The sequence below is a fragment of the Ovis aries genome, chromosome 12, assembly GCF_016772045.2.
Source record: "Ovis aries strain OAR_USU_Benz2616 breed Rambouillet chromosome 12, ARS-UI_Ramb_v3.0, whole genome shotgun sequence".
NCBI classification, from domain to species: domain Eukaryota; kingdom Metazoa; phylum Chordata; class Mammalia; order Artiodactyla; family Bovidae; genus Ovis; species Ovis aries.
The window spans coordinates 66,361,213-66,386,078 of NC_056065.1; the positions used below are offsets into that span (position 1 = coordinate 66,361,213).

At 37.4% G+C, this 24,866-nt stretch overlaps 1 protein-coding gene across 1 annotated transcript in view; it reads left to right on the forward strand.

Moving 5' to 3' along the window:
* The window catches only part of HMCN1 (hemicentin 1), a 552,382-nt gene that overhangs the window by 219,411 nt on the left and 308,105 nt on the right, over positions 1–24,866 (forward strand). The window contains exons 7-11 of the mRNA XM_004013873.6: positions 4,342–4,462; positions 5,521–5,784; positions 7,773–7,917; positions 12,244–12,365; positions 18,060–18,335. Coding sequence (XP_004013922.3) covers positions 4,342–4,462; positions 5,521–5,784; positions 7,773–7,917; positions 12,244–12,365; positions 18,060–18,335 — 928 coding nt within the window. The remainder of the gene's footprint in view (positions 1–4,341; positions 4,463–5,520; positions 5,785–7,772; positions 7,918–12,243; positions 12,366–18,059; positions 18,336–24,866) is intronic.

Genomic DNA, 24,866 nt, shown 5'->3' on the forward strand with positions numbered 1-24,866 from the left:
TGGTGTACCTGTGGAGGTCAGTTTCTGGATCCTCACTGAATTCACATCCCAGCTCTGCTGCTGCTGCTAAGTTGCATCAGTTGTGTCTGACTCTGTGTGACCCCATAGATGGCAGCCCACCAGGCTCCCCGTCCCTGGGATTCTCCAGGCAGGAATACTGGAGTGGGTGCCAGTTCCTTCTCCAATGCATGAAAGTGAAATGTGAAAGTGAAGTCGCTCAGTCGTGTCTGACTTTTCACAGCCCCATGGACTGCAGTCCACCAGGCTCCTCCGTCCATGGGATTCTCCAGGCAAGAGCGCTGGAGTGGGGTGCGATCGCCTTCTCTGCCCAGCTCTGCTGCCTGCTGTTTATCTGTGACTTTGAGCAAGTGACTCTACCTTTCTGATCTGTGAAATGAAGGTGATAATACTATTATCTCAGATGGGCTTTTGTGGGGATTAAAGATAGTAATTTACATAAAAGATTTAGCCTCCTTTACAGAATGCGTTTTGTGTATGTTGGACCTTTCTCCTTTTTCCAGTTACTGATACATTTTACCATCATTATTCCTAAAATCTTTTTGTTCCTATGACAGTAATACTTGAAAGAGGGAGGTCAGCTAAGAAACAGACTAAAATAATAGCTTACTTTAAGACGACAGATTAAAATAATAAATTGTTAGCACTTTCTCATGAAGATATTGAATGTAATATTTTCTGTTCCTAAAATATTGTCCAAATATTGTTGTAATTCTTTCAAGAGAATGATTCAAGAATAATAAGTGAGTATCAGAGGTCATTTTTAACTAACTTAGTTTAAAATATTTCCTGGCATTATATTTTTAAATGAATAATTGTGGTTTATTTGTGATATCTTTTGCTCCTATTCCTCTGATTAACCCAGAGTTGGATGTCATTGTACATAAAAACTAACTCAGCTGGAAATACCTTTTACTTACAAACTCTTTCAAATCCTATGCAGGGATTCCTACTGTTTACAGTATAATATATAAATAAGAAATTACAATCTTCTTTAATTATGTGTCATTTTTTTAGCTTTTCTCGGAGTTTACCTACGCCCTTATCCCCACCCACTTTTTTGGTATGTTATTTGGATCAAGATTAATTTATAATAATTTTGTAGAGATTGTAAGAGACTCCCTATTCATCAACTCAGCTTTATTTTTAATGTATTATTTGCCAGCTGCTGCTGTTGCTATGTTGCATCAGTCGTGTGCAGCCCCATAGATGGCAGCCCACCCGGCTCCCCCGTCCCTGGGATTCTCCAGGCAAGAACACTGGAGTGGGTTGCCATTTCCTTCTCCAGTGCATGAAAGTGAAAAGTGAAAGTGAAGTCGCTCAGTCATGTCCAACTCTTTGCAACCTCATGGACTGCAGCCTGCCAGGCTCCTCCGTCCATGGGATTTTCCAGGCTAGAGTACTGGAGTGGGTTGCCATTGCCTTCTCTGATTATTTACCAGCAGGATACCATATTTTCAAACACATGGGTAATTTCTAATTTTTCTCAGATAATAAACATCACTTTAAAAAAAACCTTTTTATTTTGTACTGAAGTATAGCTGATTATCAATGTTGTGATAGTTTCAGGTGGATAGCTAAGGAACTCAGCCACTCACAGTACGTGTATCCATGCTCCCCAAACTCCCCTCCCATCCAGGCTGCCACATAACATTGAGCAGAGTTCCCTGTAAGTACCACTTTGGAAATGGACTTATTATCAGTTGGTTTGTGCACAAAACACTTGGTAGATGGTTAGTACTTGATAGCAGTCATTAGGCGAAGTGTGTATCACATTTGCCCTTGATAACCTCTCAGTGGCTGTTTTATCATAGGGGACTTTCTGAGCAACAAGGCAACTAACAGCAATAGATAATGTCAGTGAAAAAAATCTAAATCAACTCATAATATTGACTATTTTGTTTCTCCTTGACAAGAAACTAGTAGATATAGTATTTTCAGTAAAGCTCTCATTATTAAGGCAGTTGAATGTAGACTTTTCAAGGTTTTAAATAGCCCTGTAGGAGATCCTCAATTTAAAATTGGATTATGATATATAGTTTCCTTTTATATCTGTTAATTCATAATATATTTTCCTTTAGAAATAATGGAATAAGTGTACTGAGACTTCTGCACTTACCATATTTTGTAAGCCCTATAAAATGAGCCATAGTAATTAGGAACATCATTTATGCTAAAAATGCAACACATTTTTTAAGAAGATGTAATGTTTTTTTCTTTCCCTTCACCTTCATTTTCCTTTGCTTTGAGTTTCTGCAGGTTCTTCTCAGTGGGGAATATGATTGGTAGCAACAGGGACATACATATCTCCTGATCTTTTCTGTACTCATTGCCACATGAGTCACAGGGATTTAGGGAAAGCTGTGTGGTTTGCAGAGCCTTGTAGCCATATATAGCCATATATTACCATATATTATATGCATAGTCCTAGACACTACTGACCAGTAAATTTTGGCTGGAGCTCGGAGTCTGTATTTTTACAAACAATCCAGGTGATTTTGTGTAGGTATAGACATAGTTGGTCCTCAAATCATAGTTAGAGAGATACTGAGGTAGGGGTTCACTCTGACTTACCTTGCCCTTGGGAGACAATCTTGCACAGTGGAAAAGAGCCCAGAGTCTGACCTTTGGGTTAAAACCTGACTTCTGCAATGTTAGGAAAGTTGGGAAACCTTGTGAACTTGGGCAAGGTATTTAATGCTTTGGTGCCTAAGTCTGTTTATCTGTGCCATGGGGCTAATGATGGTATCTACCTTACACAGTTGTCATGAAAAACAAATAAGCCAATGTATGCAAAAAGTCTGGACACAAAGAAAGTGCCCAATAAATGTTAGTGTTTTATCCTGTGGTCCTAATCCAAATTATTTATTATTTATGCACATAGAGGTGACTTCAGCTCTCAGCTATTCAATATCTTGTTCATCTCCTTTAGGAGGCTTTAACTGAACTACAACCTAGTCTGTGCTCCTTTAATATACACATTTCTTTTCTCTCTACCTTTTCTGTAATTCTATCACTGCATTTACTGTATTGCATTGGAGATTTCTCTTCCTCCATCTGACTTCCTCACTGGCCATAAGCTCTTAGAGGGTGAGGACTTTATTTTTTCACTCATACTTGTATCTCGCTAACTAAGTGCCTTGACTGGGCACTGCTGAGCTGAAGATGCTGGTCAGTTAAAAGCTAGTTGATAATTGACTCTTGTGCTTGTCCTGGCTGTATCTTCCCCAAGCAAAGAGAAAGGAAACATTTTCCATAATAGAACCTGGATGATGTTTAGGGGAGAAGGTTTAGTCATTCATTTATTTCATGAATATTCATTTCTTTTCCTTTTTTTTTTTTTTGGTGGTAAGGCAGTTTAATTTTTGAGGAACTGCAAAGATATTTTTCAAATCAGCTGTACCATTTTATATTTTCACCAGCAATGCATGTGGTTTACAATTTCTTCACACTCTTCCCACATATTTTTGTCTTCTTTAAAAAGATTTTATTGGGTTATAATTGATTTACAGTGGTGTTGGTTTCAGGTATACAGCAAAGCAAATTAGTTATACAGAAACATTTTCCCTCTCTTAGATTCTTTTATAGGCTGTTACAGAGTGTTGAGTAGAGTTTTCTGTGTTATACAGTAAGTCCTTATTAATAATCTATTTTATATATAGTAGTGTGTATATGTCAATCCCAATCTCCCAATTTATCCCTCCTCACTTGCCTGCCTTTTATTTTTTTTAAAGACTGCAGCCATCCTAATAGTTTAAAGTGGGATTTTACTGTGGTTTTGATCTGCAGTTCCTTAATGGATAATGATATCAAGCATCTTTTCATGTGCTTATTGGCCAATTTATATCTTCTTTGAAAAAATGTTTATTCAAATACTTTACCTCATTTTAATTGCTGCTGTTATTGCTTTTTAAATTGTTGAGTTGTGAAAGCTCTTTATATATTCTGGATAATTCTGGATAATGATTGTTTATTAGATATGTGATTTGCAAATATTTCCTCCATTCTATTCAGTGTCTTGATTCTTGAACATCCACCTTGTGAATCAAGTCCATTCACTATGACTGTGCCCTTCTATCTTTTACCACTGAGCGTGCAATATAATACTCAATTGTATAGGCTTCAGGCCCCCTGGATATGTATTACAAAACTTGCATTGAAGTTATGGAATCACAGTTAAGTTCAAAACACCCACATAAAGGCCACAATGAGCGGACATCATGTCTAACAGAATGCTCTGCAGTTTCTTTGGCTTTTCAGTGTTTAGTGTGACCAGCACCCTGGATTACCTGCTGATGGAATTTGTCATTAAACATTTTTCAGACGTCTAGCACTGGAAGGCACTCTGTTCGCATTACTGGCCTCAGTACTATTGACTTTCGAGCTGGTTTTTCCCGAAAGCCCACCCTGGACTTCAAAAAAACAGTCAGCAGACCGGTGCAAGGTTTGTATTTGTGTATTAGCTCAATTGGCATAGTAGATATTGAAGTGCAAAGTACTTCTCAGACTGTGGTTTTGTAATTTTGTAGTTCTTCAGTAAAATTGGGAAACATGACCTCTTTATTTGAAATATGATTACACTCCTGTCATAGTCATTGCTTCTTGAAGTATGGTCCAAAGATCAGTGATGTTGAACTCACTTGGGGAGCTTATCAAAAGTTACGGTTCCTGGGGCCTACCTCAGATTTCCTGAATGAAAATTATAGACAGTAGGTCCCAATTTTGTTGTTTAGTCACTAAGGCACATCCAACTCTTTTGCAACTCCATGAATGGTAGCCTGTCAGTCTCCTCTGTCCGTAAGATTTCCCAGGCAAGAATACTGGAGTGGGTTGCCATTTCCTTCTCCAGGTCCCAGGAGTGTACACTTTAACAAGCACCTCATTGATTCCTATACTTACTAAACTTTGAAAACTGCTGACCTAGATCTTGGGCCTTTTTCTTACTAGCATCTTACTTACCTGTTGTCAAGGTGAAAATATAGAGTGTGTGGTGTATAGTTAAAATGCTGAAGATATCACATAGCATTATATGTTCCAAGATGAAATTATTATTGATTTGAAAGGTGCTTTTTCATCTTATTTGTATTCATGCAAGAAGATTTATTGTTCTGTAGCTGAAAAGAAGGCTTAGTCCTACTGTGACTTTAAATTTCTTTTTTTCTGATTGTTCTTTTATTTTTATTGCTTCAGTTACTAGGAGGATACAAAATAATGAATCTTTAAAAATATTCATATAAATATACAATATTCATAATTCTAATTTTCTACATATAAACATGATTAGATAACTTAAAAGTCATTATCTATGGTTTCCTGTATTTCTCTGGTCATAAACTTTTTTTATTTGTGTAGAAAAGATTCCACAGCTGAGACACAGTTTTTGGCACAGCCTGTAGTACTCATATATATGATCCTGGTTACCTGCTGTTATAATATAAAACTTACTTGATAGATAACCTAGGGTGCATATTACTTATAAATGATAAATTCTTTCTCTTGTAGGAATACCTACCTATGTGCTGCTGAATACTTCTGGAATTTCCATCCCAGCTAGAGTAGATCGTCTTGAACTTCTGAGTATCTCAGGCAGTTCTCTTAAGACTATTCCTGTTAAATATTATCCTGATAGAAAACCTTATGGCATATGGAATATTTCTGATTTTATACCACCAAATGAAGCTTTCTTTCTCAAAGTAACAGGCTATGATAAGGATGATTTTCCCTTCCAGAGAGTGTCAAGTGTTTCCTTCTCTAGTATTGTCCCAGGTAAGATGTCACTTTATTCATCACTGGAGTATTGATAGTTTAAGGGGTTTATGTGGTCTTATAAGTAAAAAATGGACTCTAAAGTCAAAAATAATATCCTCACATTATTACTGAGTCACTGTGTGGAAAAGCATTTACACATAGGTAACAACTTTTCTTAACCATAAAAAAAAATTTCAAAATTTCATGTTAAATCTCACCGATTTGTAGATCTGAGAATCTTAGTAGATTCAAAATCTGTAGCTCTTAGAATCTTACTTCTATCAGTGTAAGAACTTGAACTGGGAAATTCTGATGCTCTTCAGTTCAGTTCAGTCGATCAGTCGTGTCTGACTCTTTGAGACCCCATGAACTGCAGCACGCCAGGCTTCCCTGTCCATCACCAACTCCCGGAGTTTACTCAGACTCATGTTCATCGAGTTGGTGATGCCATCCAACCACCTCATCCTCTGTCATCCCCTTCTCTCCTGCCTTCAATCTTTCCCAGCATCAGGGTCTTTTCAAATGAGTCAGTTCTTTGCATCAGGTGGCTAAAGTACTGGAGCTTCAGCTTCAGCATCAGTCTTTCCAGTGAATATTCAGGACTGATTTCCTTTAGGATTGACCGGTTTGATCTCCTTGCAGTCCAGGGGACTCTGAAGAGTCTTCTCTGACACCACAGTTCAAAGCATCAATTCTTTGGCACTCAGCTTTCTTTATGGTCCAACTCTCACATCCATACATGACTACTGGAAAAGCCATAGCTTTGACCAGACGGACCTTTGTTGGCAAAGTAATGTCTCTGCTTTTTAATTTGCTGTCTAGGTTTGTCATAGCTTTTCTTCCAGGGACCAAGCGTCTTTTGATTTCATGGCTGTAGTCACCATCTGCAGTGATTTTGAAGCCCAAGAAAATAAACTTTCTCACTGTTTCCCCATCTATTTGCCATGAAGTGATGCTCTTACTCCCCATAAAAAGCCTGGGACTTGTGTTTAATGTTTGACTAAGCTGTCTAATTTGGCTAAAGTTTATATATGATTATCAGAAACCTTCTATATAGTAATCAATAGTTCATTGTAAATAACATGATGAGTTTGCCTTTATTTGGTTAGTTGGTTGGTTAGTTAGTAGGCTAGTTACTTATATATTTGCTATTATTTCCAAATGCTGATGACTGAATTTGACCAAAACTTGAAAACTGTGTGTAGCTTGAACCATGGACTGACACAGATATCAGTTAGTTCAGTCGCTCAGTTGTGTCCAGTTCTTCGTGACCCCATGGACTGCAGCACACCAGGCTTCCCTGTCCATCACCAAGTCCTGGAGCTTGCTCAAACTCTTGTCCATCAAGTTGGTGATGCCATCCAACCATATATATTGAACAGATATAGAAAGATTGATTCTAATGTTGCCCTCCTGGATGGAGCAGTAACAATTTATCATTAATATAGAAGGTTTATATTTATATTCAGGAACGACTCTATTGTTTAATGTTGAGAAAAGATCATAGTAGAACCAATCTCAGTATTTCCTCAGAGACCATATACAGAGTTAGTTGCTTTAGCCCCTGAACTGAATGCTTAAAAAAACTATTGGATTCTTAAGAAATCAATTTTTTCACTCTTTTTCTGGAAATAGTTACACTATGAATTCAATTCTAAGCTATGTGGGTTCTTACATACCTTTACATTTTCAGAATTAAACTCTCTTCTACAATTGATGATGCTTTGTAACTTATTTGGTAGTTTTGTTTTCTATCTTGCTGGTAAAAAAAAAAAAATTAGGCCTTAAAATCAGTGGAGTCATAGAGTCAATGAGTACTTTCTGGAGATAATCCAAAAATTAATAAACTTGGAACAAAGAAGGATAATTAAAGTGATTTTTAGTGGTTTAGATTAACTGAAATGCAGAGAATTTACTGGAATAGTTTAAGCATAAAGTTTTGGATGGATTAACAGGAAGTACCAAATATCACTGTGACCTTCTTGCCCATGTTCTTTTTTCCCCAGATGCTCCGAAAGTTACAATGCCTGAGAAAACCCCGGGCTACTACCTGCAGCCGGGCCAGATTCCCTGCGCCATTGACAGTCTTTTGCCTTTTACCTTGAGTTTTGTCAGAAATGGAGTTACGCTTGGAGTCGACCAGTATTTAAAGTGTGTAAATGCTTCTGTTAGTAATATTTTATAGCATGAAACATCAGAAATACAGATAGATATTTACGTTAGTCTGCATATTCATTATAGATTCTTATTTGCTTCGTAGTCTTGGGGTATAACACTGAGCAAAACAGACACGATCCTGTACCTTTGTGGAGCTTATATTGTAAAGAAGGAAGACAGAAATAGATGATAAGTATTTATTGTAATATAATAAATGCTGGAATACATTTAAGAGTTGAGTGCAGGTTTTATAGGATCTGAATTTTATAGTTTGAGGGTCCCTTGATAAGACAAAGAATACAAAATTATGAATACAAAGTTAGGTACTGAACCTTGCAAGAGGCCTTGCAAGTGAAAAGACCCTGAAGTTTAAACTTCAGTGGCTTGAGGGTAAATATGTCTCTGAATCTGATTTAAAGTGTTATGATAAGTGAATCTGATGTGTTACAATAAAAAGTAGAGCAGGTTATTTCAGGCACATAATTACTGGTTGGTGGAGGGCATATGATTTTGGCCAAGTTGCAATTTAAAAATCCATAGTAGAGACATTTGAGTAAGGACCTGAACGTGGTGAACGAGATGGTCCTGCAGATATCCAGGGAGGAGTGTTCACATACCAGGAACAAATCAGTGCAAGTGCAGTAAAGCCAGAGTCCACCAGGCATGTGGGGAAGAAAGACAGGAAGGGAGCCAGAGTAGCTGGAGCCCAGGGAGCCAGGAGGAAAGGGTGACATGTCTGCTGGGATGCTGTCAGGAGACCTAACAGACTGGGGTTCCATCTTTGGGTGGATAAGATCCCCTTGAGGAGGGCACATGGCAACCCATTCCAGTATTCTTGCCTGGAGAATCCCATAGACAGAGTAGCCTGGAGGGTCACAAAGAGTCAGACACTGCTAAATCGACTTAGCACACACACACACACACACACACTGCAGCCACAAATCAATGGGAGTGGCCTAGAGGACACCAACTGTCCTTGAGAAGACCGGTGAATTTTCTGGACAAATTTAAGTCATCTAATGATAAACATTAAGTAGACCTTGAAAACTAGAGGATGATTTCTGGAAGACTTTTTTGTTGTTGTTAATTTACTATAAAACAAACTACACTCAAGGAGAAAAACTCTAAGTATTATTTTATAAGACTTTCACACTGGTAACTCAGTATTCACATAAATAGCTTCTGTAATATGTTAAGTTTTGACAAATCTTAGCTTATACAATCTCCTCATGGGGTCATTTAAAGCAAAAGCTGTGGCAAGAATGTTTATCATAACTTGAATTTTCCATTAGGTAAAGATTGGACTTATTTCCTGCTACTTTCTTAACATACATCTTGATGATTTCCTTAGCTGCATAGTTAATAACCAGCAACATTAGCGGACCAAGGCATCAGATGACAAAGTCACATACCTAACTGATGAAATCAAACAATTCTGCTTTGGATTTAAATAGTAACATTTCAGAAAGATAGTTGAGATTCTTTATAAACATTAATTTATTAATTCACCCAATTCCTCTGAGGTAAACCACAAGGATTCTTCCTTGCATTTTTCCAACTCTGTGGCCCAGAGATGTGACATGCCTTGCTGACATTTGTTAAGTTCTTTAGATGTAAGAGTCTAGAGACAAAATTGGGCATGGGTGATGATGGATTTGATACTCTAATCCCCGTTCACTCGCACTTCTCTGCCCTGGATTTCCTAACAACTCCAGATGCATGACTGGCTCTTTTGTTATGTGAGTCACGATGATTTCTAGGGGACGTGGGAGAGGATTCATTTCCATTAGCAACAAGACTCATTTCTAACTGACGTGTTCCTTCCCCTGTTCCAAAGGCCGTTCCTTCAAAACTTTTTATTGTGGCCATACAATCTTAGTGAACTTTCCTGGTGGCTTTTATGGTAAAGAATCTGCCTGCAATGCAGGAGACCTGGGTTCGATCCCTGGGTTGGGAAGATCCCCTGGAGAAGGGAATGGCCCCCCACTCTAGTATTCTTGCCTGGAGAATTCCATGGACAGAGGATAATGCCTAGTGATAAGGCTACATGAAAAGGAGAATTGTTTTCATGTAATAATTTCATACATGAGATAGGAATAAATATAATACTAAAGAATATTCTCTTACGCAGCCCATACACTGGCTACATGCCTTTGAATAAATTACTTGTCCTTCTCCCTACTTTCTTGTGTTTATCTTTTTATTTTTTAATTTAAATTTATTTATTTTAATTGGAGGCTAATTACTTTACAATATTGTATTGGTTTGCCATACATCAACGTGAATCCGCCACGGGTGTACACATGTTCCCCATCCTGAACCCCTCCTCCCACCTTACTTTCTTGTTTTTAAAGAAAGGACCCTAAGACTAGAAGAATTGCTGCTTTCTATTCTAAAATTTCCATGTGTCTTAAGTTTTTAATGAATCCTAACATATACTTGGCTCTGAAGTAAGCACTGCAGAAGGCACAAAAAAATGTGTATAATTCAAACTTCTACCTTCCTGGAACTTACCAGTACCTTCTAGATAATGGCATTTGTAAACTTGGGCTTAGCATACTGCTCTAAAGCATTCAAGATGCATCTTAGGTGATCAGTGTAGCAAAGAGTAAGTCATACTCCATTTTCTTCTCAATGGGGCAGTAAGGACCACTGACACCTAATGCAGAGACACATGTGAAAGGAAACAGTATTAACTGAGGGACATATTCTCAGTTACTAAAATATATGGAATGGTCACCTTGCTTACTTTCTCACTTTCCTGATGGCAGGAACCTGTGTTTTGACTTTCTTTTAAATATAGGTTAGTGGTAAATGTACGTTAAGAGCTCAATGAATTCTTTATAGTGAGTCCCATTCATTTGAATTGGGAGGGCTCTGGAGTTATTACTGTGAGGAATATATCTTGTACATTTTCAGCTTCAATGAAAGGTATCTTGACTCTGCACTGGGTCATTTTATCCATATCTTTAATGTTTAAAAAATGTTATAAATATCTATGGATGATTATAAGAAAAAATATGAAAGTATGACAATCATATTTTAGAACAATATAATGCTTATTTGATAGGTTATCAGAATCTTTTAAATAAGAATTAAATGGCTATTACTAAGACATTGCCAGAAGGTGAGTAACAAATTGAAGTGTTAGAGGACATGTGTGCTAAGTTGCTTAGGTCGTGTCCGACTCTTTGTAACCCCATGTTACAAAGCCCACTTTACTGTAGCTCACCAGGCTCCTCTGTCCATGGGATTCTCCAGGCAAGAATACTGGAATGGGTTGCCAGGTCCTTCTCCAGGAGATCTTCCCAACCCAGGGATTGAACCTGGGTCTCCCACGTTGTAGGCAGATTCTTTGCCATCTGAGCTACCAGGGAAGCCCTGCTAGAGGGCAGAGTATATATTTTTATTAAATGAGTGAATATATAATATAGGAAAAAGATTTGTTTTACTTAAATGACAACTTTGATTATAAAACTGATCTTTTTTTTTTTACTCATTGTATACATGTATTGAACCAGATATGGTATATAGTCTTATGTGGAGCTTATACATAAAAAAGTTAAAGAGAATTTATCTTTTTGAGAACCAAAAAATTCTGTTTTCTACCTTCATATTTGTTAATTACCTGGTTCAGTTGCTTTGGCTAAATCCCACTGAAAATGACCAAAAACTTGAAAAGAGAGGGGAAGGAGAGAAGATTTGAGGAGTGTTTTTATGCCAATTTTTAAAAATCTTATTCATTTAGTTATTTTGACCTAGTCAGAGAATATTTTCCTAAACAAATTTATAGTCTGCATAGCTGGACAGGCACAGACTGTATTTCTAAACAGCAAAGGTAGAGGCCTGATCAAAAAATAATAGTCAAAAGAAAGTAGACATATGGATGTGAAAAAAGTGAAAATCAAAAGTGGTAAAATTATCAGCAGTTTTTTTGAAATGACTTTTGAGAACAATTAAAGATGTCTTCATGATATTTTCTCAGTAAAAAAGGTTCGTTCTTCTATCCACAGCCTCTTTAAAGTTATTCTCACATTTGGAAATGATTTCTCTTGTTAGAACCTAGAAAGATCAATAGAAAAAAACAAAACCAAAGTTACTGTCTTTGTTTTTTTGCTCAGATTAGAGAAGCTTCACTTTCTATTTAAAATATAAGAGGTGTATAGTTTTAAGCTACAGAGAAATCTGCAGTTTAATCAATTTACTTTCTTTGAACTGTTCTCTTTGTTCATTTGAATGACTAGAACAAGTAGTGGAATCACTGCTCAGCCTGGTCTTGTGTCTGTAGTAACTAAGCACGGCTCTATGTTCTTGCCGCAGAGAATCTGCCCGCGTGACATGGGATATTGAAGAGGTCACTCTGTCTGACGAAGGCCCCTACGAGTGCATCGCTGTCAGTAGTGCAGGGACTGGGCGAGCACAGACGTTCTTCGACGTGTCAGGTAATTATCACTAATTCCTTGGCAGTTGCCTCAGTATCAATGCAGGTATGGAAATGGGATGTTTGTTAACCAGGCTTCGCTCTGTATTAACTTGTGTGACCTGCCTTGGACCAGTTACCTAAAAACTCAGTGCCTTGGTTTTCCCACTCTAAAATGCTGAAAATAGCAGTAATAGTCTCTTTTTTCATGGAGAAATTATGAGGATTAAGTGAGAGAGTATATGTTAAGCATAGGATAGAATCAGGCACATAGAAACAACTAATAGACATGTTTTTAAAATTATTGTTGTTGTTATTATTGTAGGGGTTTAATATTTTGAAATCCTCATATGGCATTCTCCTTGGAGAAAACAAGGGAGAGATCCATCTTTAGAATAGCGAGGTTCAACTTTCCCTTTCTCTTCCCATGTTTATAATATGCAAAGTGCTTTTGTGGATGGATTTGGACATCTGAGTTGAAGACACTAAGTGTCACATTCAAAAACACAGGACCTCAGTGATTACAGTATTCGTATTGAGAGGGACAGGAGTCATGCTAATTAATTCACATTTAAATAGTAAGTTTCCTATAAATAGACAAGGCTCTCATTATACTATCATTTTTTCCTCCTATCTCCAGAATTCTTTAGAAACCAGAACAACTACCATATATTATCAGTGATCAAGATTAAGCTACCTACTCAACATATATCTAGAATTTATTAGAAATTTTGTTTTGACTCAGTCATTTTCTGCCTGCCTCATAGCCTAGGGTTAATGTATGTTTAATAGTAACCCTATTCCAACCTAAACGTGCCTGTGGAGCTTTTTTATAACAATGTCTGAACTGTCACTCTGTGCATCTGAAATGTCAGAGGTGAATTTTCTTGGAAAAATGTAAGACAAAAGAAGCTTTATAACTGTAGGACTGTTTAGAAGCCCAGAGTTTACGTTTATTATCAATAAGTTCAAGCTGAACTTTTAAACTGAGGCATGCAAGCCTGTTCTTCTTGCAGTAAATTATTTGTATTCTCTTATTCTTAGGAAAATAAAGTTTGTCTTCTGAAACAATTTAGCAAGTTGACATACATCATAAACTATTCATTTTTTCATCTCCAGTAATTACGAAAAGCACTGGAATCATGTCAACATTCCTTAGCTTCTGGGAAAACAAACACTTGAGCACTTGAGTTTTTTCCCAGCAATATTAATTAAGAGAAGGACAACAGAGAAAAGAGATTTCAGTGAGTGGACTCAGGCGTCTCGCATAAATAACTGGGAAGTGCCAGAAAGGACTTGTGAACTGACTTCTAAGAATTTGGCCCTATGGTATCAGTAACTGCTGAATATACACTCTACCCATGCCCTTGTAGTGTTAATCTGTGCCAGCCAAGCCATGGTATCACTGGGAAGTTGTACTATGCCAAAGCCAATTTTCAGGAATTGTGTCCCCTTTGCTTAATCATCAAAGAGGAGGCAGAAGTGTGATACGGCAATGACTGTAAAAATAGAAGTAGCAAGGAAGTACCCCTTTGCAATTGAAAGAGTGGACATTTCTTTCTGAACTTTTTTTTTTCTTTTAACCTACCAGCCTTAAACTTCCACCCAGGCCCCGGCTCAGCCATCCTACTGTTGCTACTGACTAGCACAAGAGAATCAGCTGTTTATTCATAGGATAATTAGATGTTATATTTAGACAGGAGTGTTGGGAAGCACAGCATGATGGGATGGTGATGTTTTACTGGTATCACTGTGGACATTATTTTATAAAGTCACATAGCACCTGAGAAATGTTTCAAGGAAAACTTAAGTTCTACCAATATGTTACTTGAATATTTTCAGCATTTTCTTCTAGCCAACAATTTTTAGGATTTTTGGTTCATTGGAAATATTGATAATTTTAAATGGAAAATGGGTGTAAAAAGAATTATACTTCTCTTTTATTGTGCATAAACATATAGAAACAAATGAACAGAACTGCAGAAGCAGCAAAAACCCTTTACACATGGCACTTGGTACTTTAGTACTAGTACAGTCATATTAGTTTTCTCTACTGAATTGATTTATTAGCATAATGCCCCTCCCGCAACACACACACACACACACACACACACACACACACACACACACAGTACTGAAATTTTGGCCTTAAGTAAAATTGCTAGGCTGGAAGAAGCACAAGCTGGAATCAAGATTGCCAGGAGAAATATCAATAACCTCAGATATGCAGATGACACCACCCTTATGGCAGAAAGTGAAGAGGAACTAAAAAGCCTCTTGATGAAAGTGAAAGAGGAGAGTGAAAAAGTTGGCTTAAACCTCAACATTCAGAAAATAAAGATCATGGCGTCTGGTCCCATCACTTCATGGGAAATAGATGGGGAAACAGTGGAAACAGTGTCAGACTTTATTTTGGGGGGCTCCAAAATCACTGCAGATGGTGATTGCAGCCATGAAATTAAAAGATGCTTACTCCTTGGAAGAAAAGTCATGATCAACCTAGACAGTATATTCAAAAGCAGAGACATTACTTTGCCAACTAAGGTCTGTCTAGTCAAGGCCCTGGTTTTTCCAGTGGTCATGTATGGATGTGAGAGTTGGACTCTTTTGGAGAAGACTCTTGAGAGTCCCTTGGACTACAAGGAGATCCAACCAGTCCATTCTGAAGGAGATCAGCCCTTGGATTTCTTTGGAAGGAATGATGCTAAAGCTGAAACTCCAGTGCTTTGGCCACCTCATGCGAAGAGTTGACTCATTGGAAAAGACTCTGATGCTGGGAGGGATTGGGGGCAGGAGGAGAAGGGGATGACAGAGGATGAGATGGCTGAATGGCATCACTGACTCGATGGACGTGAGTTTGAGTGAACTCTGGGAGTTGGTGATGGACAGGGAGGCTTGACGTGCTGCGATTCATGGGGTCGCAAAGAGTCAGACACGACTAAGCGACTGAACTGAAAATTGATTACAGAGTACTTGTCAGGCAATCTTAAATTGTAATTATAGAATTCTCTTTTAGAACAGGGTAAGACATGGAAATAATATTGTACCACCTCATCACTTTGTAGCTAAAGAAAGTGAAACCCAGAACAGGCAGGTGCCCCATTTCTGATGACATAGGTTGGTGGTGAGAAGTAGATTCCTGGCCTCCTGACTTTCAGTCCAGTGAGCCTTACTTAATGTCACAAGGCCTATACTTACCATTCTTTCTCAGTTTTGAGATTCCATCTCTGGTCCCTAATCTTAGCCTCAGACATTCTTTCACTTAGGAATGACTACCCCTCATCCTCTCGGGACCAGGCTATTTCCAGTAATTTGTTATCTTAGGCTCTTCTGTAAACTGCTATCATTCTGCTTCATCATCTCCCCCATCACCACCCAAGTTATTGATGTAAATATTTCAGTGTGCATAATGTTTATCCTCTCCAGATATTTATGCAGCACTGGTATTGGATGTCATGTTTAAAAGCTCTTCTGCCCCTGGATGTTAGTAGGTTGCTGGTGTTTGACGTACTTAAATATATATTTGAAGAGGAAAGAGACTCTAAGGCAGATTATGCAAGTGAGAGAGTTATCAGGGAGTTTTCTAGGGAAGAGCACCCGTGAAGGAGTGGAAGAAATTACATCATGATGCAATCACAACAGAGGCCTCAGCGGATCCCATGGGGGGCTTTGACGCTGGGATGACCTTGAACTGAGGCAAGAGAGCTGTGTGTTTTTCCGTCATAAAGTGGTCACCAGAAGTGGGCTGCAGTGGAAAGGGAGCCCGACCAGGCACGTCAGCTCCCTTGGCTCTGAGCTCAGTCATAGTCAACAAGCAGAGCAGTTAGGGAAATGAGTGCCTAGGTTCTTGAGAAGGACCTAGGTAAGCACCTGGCATCCCCTGTATGCTGATAATGTGGGAGTTACAGTTTCTAAACATCCCTAGTCTAACTGAAGAAGGTTGTTTAAAAAGAACAACAACAACAAAGGAAATTACACAACACATTTTGTGGTCTTCAGGAAGATGTTGGTAGAGTGTTAACACGTATTCACAAATGCTCACTTCTGGGTCTTTGGTCCATACTATCTTGTATGTTACAGTCATAGAGCCTTGGTGCTAGAAGGGTCTTCTGGATTACCCAATTTAATCATCTCATTTTTCAGGTAGGGAAACATTGTGAATATATTGCCTTTTCTAGGATCGTCCAGGTAAACTGGGATAAAATTAGGCAGCCTGTGTTTACCAGATTCAGCAGGTCAAAATACAGGATGCCCACTTACATGTGACTTTCATATAAATATGTCTCAAAATATTTCATGAGAGATACAAAAATAGTATATAATTATATAATAGTATACAAAATATCTTATATATTATAAAGTAATATTCAATGTTAATCTTAAATTCAAATTTAGCAGAGCTTCCTGCATTTTATTTGTCAAATCTAAGTAGAATTCAGTCAGACCTTTCTCACTTTCCCATATACTCTCTCCAACTGATTCATTAACTTTTCATAAGAGGTTTTAAAGACATAGCAGAATGGTAAAAATTACAAATTTTTTTTAAAATTTAAAATAGCATATATTCCTCTAAAAATGTTTGGAAAACAAAGATAAATATAAAGGAAAATATGAAAAAATGTACATATTTCCTTCTCTCAGAGATAACCACTATGGTTTTGGCATATTACTTCCAGTTTTATTTTAGGCTTAAGATATTCATCTGTACTTATATACAGTTTTGAGTAGAGTTGGATCTTGAATATCTGATCTTTCACATTTCAGCTGAGACAGATACTTGGCTTTCCAGCTAGTTTTTTTATTGCTGTTATTGCTAAATAATGTCTTGATATGGCAGGTTATTTTAAAGCTTTTGGGCAGAGTGAGCTTTACAGGGGCATTTAGGTTTATCTTCAAACCTAACTAGAGCAGTATGTGATTTTCTCTAGAAATGCTGGTTAAATATTTAATTGGTAAATGGCTTTTGACCACATCTGAAATGAGCATGCATCACTCAATGCCTTTTGTGTATTTGGTCCTATGTGTATAATTTTATTAAAAGTCTATCCCTACTGTTAACTTGAATTTCTTAAACATTCTGCTGCTTCTCTGAGGGAATATTAATTTTACTCTACTGTTCCACTGTGTCTTAATGAGGTGATAATCTCTTTAATGCTGATGCCATTGTATCTTTGCCATATCTCCCATCCTTCATGTGCTGTTTTCTTTAAAACACTAAATAAATGGTCTTAAGTTTAAAAATCCATGAATGCTACTTTCTTCAAAATTTGGCAGATTCTGTAATACTTAATCAGCGTAGTCATATCTTTTTGCCATGCCTCTTTGATGCTTATAGCTGTAATTTATAGATTTGAGTTTTAGTGTGCTATGGTATGTAAACATGCATTTAAAGCATTTTTCAACTAGATGATAATGGAATTCTCCAGGCCAGAACACTGGAGTGGGAAGCCTTGCCCTTCTCCAGGGGATCTTCCCAACCCAGGGATCGAATCCAGGTCTCCCGCATTGCAGGCAGATTCTTTACCCACTGAGCCACAAGGGAAACCCTCGTGATCACCCCATTTGTATTAAAGAATCAGTTCTGTTGTACTGCATCTTTCCTACCAGTCTTTCCTACCAGATATTCAATACGTTCTCATGAAAATTTTAGGCCACCTCTATGAGTGAGTAAAATGACTTCTGGATCTTTCAACTGGAATCTTCTCATTTCCCACAGAACCCCCGCCAGTCATCCAAGTGCCTAATAATGTTACAGTCACTCCTGGAGAAACAGCAGTTTTGACGTGCCTTGTCGTCAGTGCAGTGGGTTACAATCTAACCTGGCAGAGGAATGGCCGAGATGTCAGGCTGACAGCTCCAGCAGGAATGAGGATCTTGGCTAACCTTTCCCTGGAGCTCAGGAGTGTGAAATTCAGTGATGCAGGAGAGTATCGCTGTGTTGTTTCCAATGAAGGAGGATCATCAACTGAGGCCGTTTTCCTTACAGTGCAAGGTACTGTCCCGACAGTGACTTCTGAGTCACGGTATCTTTCTGTTTTCCTTCTTTGATCTCTATTCCCTTGAATTGTCCATCTGAGGGTATCTATCCACACAATTACAGCGTCGAAGAATAGAATGCTTGTGGACCTTGAGGGTCGGAAGGGGACTAAGCTGGAAACTAAAACATCTCTGGCAAATAGTTGACCTTAAACGCAGTTAATCGTAGTAATTGAAGACCTTTATTTTAAGGGAATAGAAATAGTCTCTGGATGATTTAATAGTTTTAAAATTTCTTATCTATTTTGTGAACTTGAAAAGAAAACTTTAAATTTGTAAAAAATAAAAAGCAAAGTTCCCAATCTGAGTGCATTATTTGCATATTTAATTTACTTTTATAGTTTTAATTAAGTTTTAAGATGTTTCCTATCAAGGTGAAATTTTATTGAAACTTTAACAGAGCTGTTTTTACCTTATGTATCTTAGACACATACGCAGACACACACATACAAATAAGCTAATGATAAACCAATCTTAATTGTCTGTGTAGACTAAGATGTTCAAATAGCTAAAAGCACCAGGGATTGAACCCACACTCCCAGCCATGGAAGGTTAAGTCTTAACCCCTGGACCAGCAGGGAAGTCAGTGTGGTCTGCTGCTGCTGCTGCTAAGTCACTTCAGTTGTGTCCGACCCTGTGCAACCCCACAGATGGCAGCCTACCAGGCTCCCTCGTCCTTGGGATTCTCCAGGCAAGAACACTGGAGTGGGTTGCCATTTCCTTCTCCAGTGCATAAAAGTGAAAAGTGAAAAGTGAAAGTGAAGTCGCTCAGTTGTGTCCAACTCTTAGCGACCCCCTGGACTGCAGCCTACCAGGCTCCTCCACCCATGGGATTTTCCAGGCAAGAGTACTAGAGTGGGTTGCCATTGCCTTCTAATTGCTACTAAATATGTATGTTATTCCAGACTAACAGATGAAGATCAGAAGCTATTCCCAAGTATCTCTTTCAGTAGAATCCTATTTGGCTTCTAAATGTCTCTAGAGTCTTAATGTAATGAGCAACTTACTATTGGCAGTTTTACACTGTTTAGCTGAAAGGTTTGGTCACTGCCTTAGGAGAGTATTTTATTTCAAATCCTTGATGTGGGAGACTGATTACCTCAGAATCAGGTCTGGCTACTTGGTTATGGTACTAGAAACAACTTTATAACATGCCTCACTTGGTTATAATGTTGTTGTTTAAGAAAGTTACCACTGAGTTTTGAGGTTAGCTCTTGGAATGCTATTAATGGCAAAAAAAAAAACAAAGTGAAACTACCATGAGACTTAATAAAATGGTTGACATCTGATTCTGGTTTTCTCACTGGTATTTGAGATATGTACTGCACTCCGACTATATGACTGTGCATCTTTCATTAGTTAGATGATCTGCTGAAACCTCTGGGGGAATGTTGCTTTTGTAAATGGTTCAGTGCATTTCCATGTGGTAAACAGCCTAGATATTTGAGTCAATCCAAGTAGTAACTTTAGTTACTAGAGTTTTGGAAGTATATTTTACCAAACTGATTATTTCAAATAGGATACATGGTAATGGACTTCTGAAATATGATCCTGGTTCTTTCCCTGAAGTCTGTTACAATGGGATTTTAAAAGAATCAGAGCCGTCCTTGTTTCTCCAGGTCAACTGTTTAGTCCTTTAGTATCGCTCATTGAATTTGAACAGTGTTTCTCAAACATTTATGGATGAAGACTTTTCCAAGGAACTTTTTAAAAAGCAGATTTCTTACTTCACGCCCAGAGATTCTGATTTCACAGGCCTGGGTTAGGGCCTGGAGATCTGCATTTATAACTGACCTCTCAGGTGGTTTCATGGACAACATTTTCCAAAACTGTATTTGAATCTATTCTAAAGTATGAACCTATGACATAGAAATGCATATTTTTAAAGGAAACCCTAAAACTTTTATCTTCTTTCTGATAAATAGACCTATTATAACCTAACAATTTAAGTTCTTAGGTTAGATGTCATTAAGTATACAAAATATAAATACAAAACCATATGTCACTATATGATTACTGGTTAGCTTGCATAATCTCTGCCTGCATGCATGCTAAGTCACTTCAGTCATGTCTGGCTCTTTACGATGCCATGGATTGTGGCCCACAAGGCTGCTGTGTCCATGGGATTCTCTAGGCAAGAATACTGGAATGGATTGCCAGGCCCTTCTCAAGGAGATCTTCCTGTCTGAGGGATCGAACCTGGGTCTTCCACATTGCAGGCAGATTCTTTACTGTCTGAACCACCAGGGAAGCCCCTCTGTATAATCTCTAGTGGTGTAAATCTGTTTAAAGGCATTATTTTATGGCCTGTCTAGTTGATCTTGAGTTTGAGTCAACAATTTTGATGAAAAATTTGTTTTTAAAAATCTAACAAAACTATATTCTAGAATTTGCTAGCACTGTTTATTAAAAATAAGACTCTAGCTATTATTATGCCTTCTGATTATTTTATGCTTGAATACATTATTGAAAAGCAGTGGATAGTTGATGAAATAAAGTGCTGTACCTAGGATTATAATTCATGAGAATATAAGATGCTTGCCAACCATTGACATTGAAACATAAATTGTAAATTAAGTCCACTTTTATGCAGTTACATGTTTTAAAAAGAATAAATCAAAAATAGTTCAAGAAAGCTTAAAAGATATAACAGCTACTTGGATTGAATACACAGTTTAGGAATATTTTTCTTGCTTACAGGAGAATCAATAGCTTAATTTATAACCTCATTTATTTTGCCCTGCCTCCACAGATCTGTTTGGAAACTTCTTCTATCTGTAATACTTTTAAAAGTTAAACATCCAGACTTTACAAGTTTTGGTAGTAGTTTTATGAAATATAATTAGCAAGAATTTTCTGGTTAAGAATAGCATATGTCTAGCTACTGCAGCCTTTTCTCATTAACAATAAAATATAAAGACCTAAAAAAGACAAAACTGAAGAATACCAAAATTCAGTTTCAATCTACAGTGGCAAGAATTGGGGGAGGAATTTCATATATTACATATCAAGATTGGTGTTTGTGTAAATGAATTCAGTGGAATGAAAATTTCAATCAGCGGTCCATCTCTTTTATGTCCACATGAAAGCAGAGAGGATGTATCTTTGTTTCTTCATTTCTTAGTTTGTTTCAAAAACAAAATGTTACCCTTTAGGAAGCCAGCATGCTATCTACGTAAACCTATCAATAGGAATAACCAGCTAGTTAAGAAACCAGTAGGACAGAAAGTGGATAGGAAGCCTGGCGGCTGCTGCTGCTAAGTCGCTTCAGTCGTGTCCGACTCTGCGACCCCACACTCATCACAGAGCACTGAACCCTGCTCCCTGTGTGATTCTGCGGTTCCCACCAGCTGTCGATTCTGCACATAGCAGTGTATGTATGTAAAACCTAGTCTTCCCATTCATCTCACCCTTCCCTTCCCCCCAGCCCCAGGTCTGCACCTTCATTCTCTACATCTGTGTCTCTATTCCTGCCCTGAAACTAGGTCCATCTGTACATTTTCTAGATTTCTCATTCATGTGTTAATTTACAATATTTGTTTTTCTCTTTCCGACTGACTTCACTCTGTGTGACAGATGCTAGGTTCATCCATGTCTCACCAAATGACCCAATTTCAGTCTTTTTCATGGCTCAGTAATATTCCATTGTATATATATACCACATCTTCTCTATCCATTCATCTATTGATGGACACTTAGTTTGTTTCCATGTCTTGGCTACTGTACATAGTGCAGCAGTGAACATTGGGGTATATGTATCTTTTTGAACTATGGTTTTCTCAGGGTATATATCCAGTAGTGAAATTGCTGGAAAACAAATTTATAGCTATCAGGGAATAAGGGAGAGGGAGAGATAAATTGAAAGATTGGAATTGACATATACATGCTACTATACATAGAATAGATGACTTGTGAAGACCTACTGTATAGCACAGTGAATTTTATTCAATACTCTTTAATAATCTACATGCGGAGAAGGCAATAGCACCCCACTCCAGTACTGTTGCCTGGAAAATCCCATGGACGGAGAAGCCTGGTAGGCTGCAGTCCATGGGGTCGCTAAGAGTTGGATATGACTGAGCGATTCACTTTCACTTTTCACTTTCATGCATTGGAGAAGGAAATGGCAACCCACTCCAGTGTTCTTGCCTGGAGAATCCCAGGGACGGGGAAGCCTAGTGGGCTGCTGTCTATGGGGTCGCACAGAGTCAGACACGACTGAAGTGTTTAAGCAGCAGCAGCAACCTACATGAGAAATGATCTAAAAATCTAGAAAAGATAAATATATATATGTATAACTAATTTACTTTGCTATACACCTGAAACTAATACAACATTGTAAATCAAGTATATCCCAATAAAAATTTTTCTTTAAAAAAGGAAAGTGGAAAACGAAATCGGATAATTACCTTTCCCTAAACCCTTGCAGGTCACATTACCTAGAGTCAGCCACTCGGATGCTCCCTGTGGGAATTTTAATTTTTACTGAGACCACGGACATTTATAAGATTTCAGTTTTGGCAGCATCATAGGATTTTGAGTCCAACAGCAGCAGAAGTAAATGATCCAGTGGCCTTTTTCCATCACTTTAATTCCCCTCACTGACTGTTAGGTTCATTATCAATTTATCAAAAGAGCCTTGAAAGGAAATGCTGATCTCAGAAACTGGCTGTCGAATCAGTTTCACTAATGAGCATGAGAGAATGTGAATGGGTTGATATGCTTATTTCATTGTGTGAATTCCTCACTCTGGAGATAATAATGTAACTAGACACAGGAAATTTTCCCGAAAACCCTGTTTACCTCAAGCATGGTTTATCACAAGATTCAGAACTACAGCTGTGCAAGCAAAATAACAAACAAATAGAAGACATTCATAATTATGCTAGGAGAACAAGAATCTGGATTGATAGATACATAAATGTGATTGTTGGTGTCAATGGAACTGTAAGCGACTTTTCTACTTTGCTTTTCTGTACTTGAAAAAGAAGTATTTAATAGAGATGAATTGTTTTAAAACTTTGTATAAATAGGATTTTTAAAGTTTGGAAAAGTCTGACATTAATTATATTAGGGAGATCAAATTATGTGTGAGTAATATATTTTCTTTGTTTCTTTGCTATATATTCTGTAACTGTGCTTTATAACTTTTATATTTAAAATAATTAAGATAAAATTTAGAAAGTCAATAGAAGATAATGTAAAAATATGGAATAATTAATAAATTAAATTAGGAAATAATAATGCTTCTCAAAAAAGTGTTGTTAGAAGTTTTGACAGTATAAAAAGTCATATTTAAAAGCTTATGGGTCTGGAATTTTATAGGATTATATCACAGAGTCGTCTATTTTAAATCATTTCTGAACCAAAATGAGGAAAAGGAAAAGGAAAAATGCAGAGTATCAATTGATAATTAAATTAGGTTTTCTTACAATGAATAGCCCAGTAAGGGAGTCTTGAAAATCCCGTTATATTTCCCCTGTGCATGATTTTCACAGGAGTACATTTTGATTTATAGAAGTCTGAATTCATGTTTGAATAATAACAATCGAATTTAATTAGTTCATCTGTTTTCCTAGACATTTTAATACTTTGAAGTCTTCCTAGTTAAGCTTTTATTTCTGGAGGTTGACCTGAGACACATATATGTCTCCTTTAAATACTAGTGCCATAAATCATTCTCTTAAAACTTCCAAATCATCACTGGTTGTCAAAAGTTAATTTTATTCAGTTCCTTCGTTCTTTGATGTCTTAGTGTGAATCAGCACACATGAGTAAGATGCTCTCTTAAAATAGTAGGTTTTGCTGATTTCTGTACTAGGGCTCTGATAAGAAGGATGTTTCAGGCTTTAAGATTTGAAGGAATATATTCTAGGGGTATTTTACATCACGTATTTCCTGCAGTGATATCCAAGGAATATGTAGTTTTCCTATAGAAATATTTGCTTTCCTAATTCTTTCTATGCTGACTGTAAACTTTATGAAGAGAAAAGTTTAATATTAACTTCACCTGATGAATGTATTCTGCTGACTCCATGGTTAGGGGCAAGCTTCCGTTATAATATGATTCAATTCCATACAGTTAAAATGTAAAAAAAAAAAGTACACATTTCATTGTTTTTGTCTTTCATGCAATATGTCTATATCTTGCATAGATCTTACACCACTTTTTTAAATTTATTATTTTTAAAACTTTTTAATTTGTACTGAGGTGTGGCCAATTAACAATGTTGTGATAATTTCAGGTGAACAGCAAAGGGACTCAACCATACAGATACGTGTATCCATTCTTCCCCAAACTCCCATCCCTTCCAGACTGCCATGTAATACTGAACAGAGTTCCATGTGCTATATATGGTCCTTGTTGGTTATCCATTTTATATATAGCAGTATGTATATGTCCATCCTCAATTCCCTAAATATCCCTTTCCCCATCCTTACCTGCTGGCAACTGTAAGTTCATTCTCTAACTCTATGACTTTTAAAA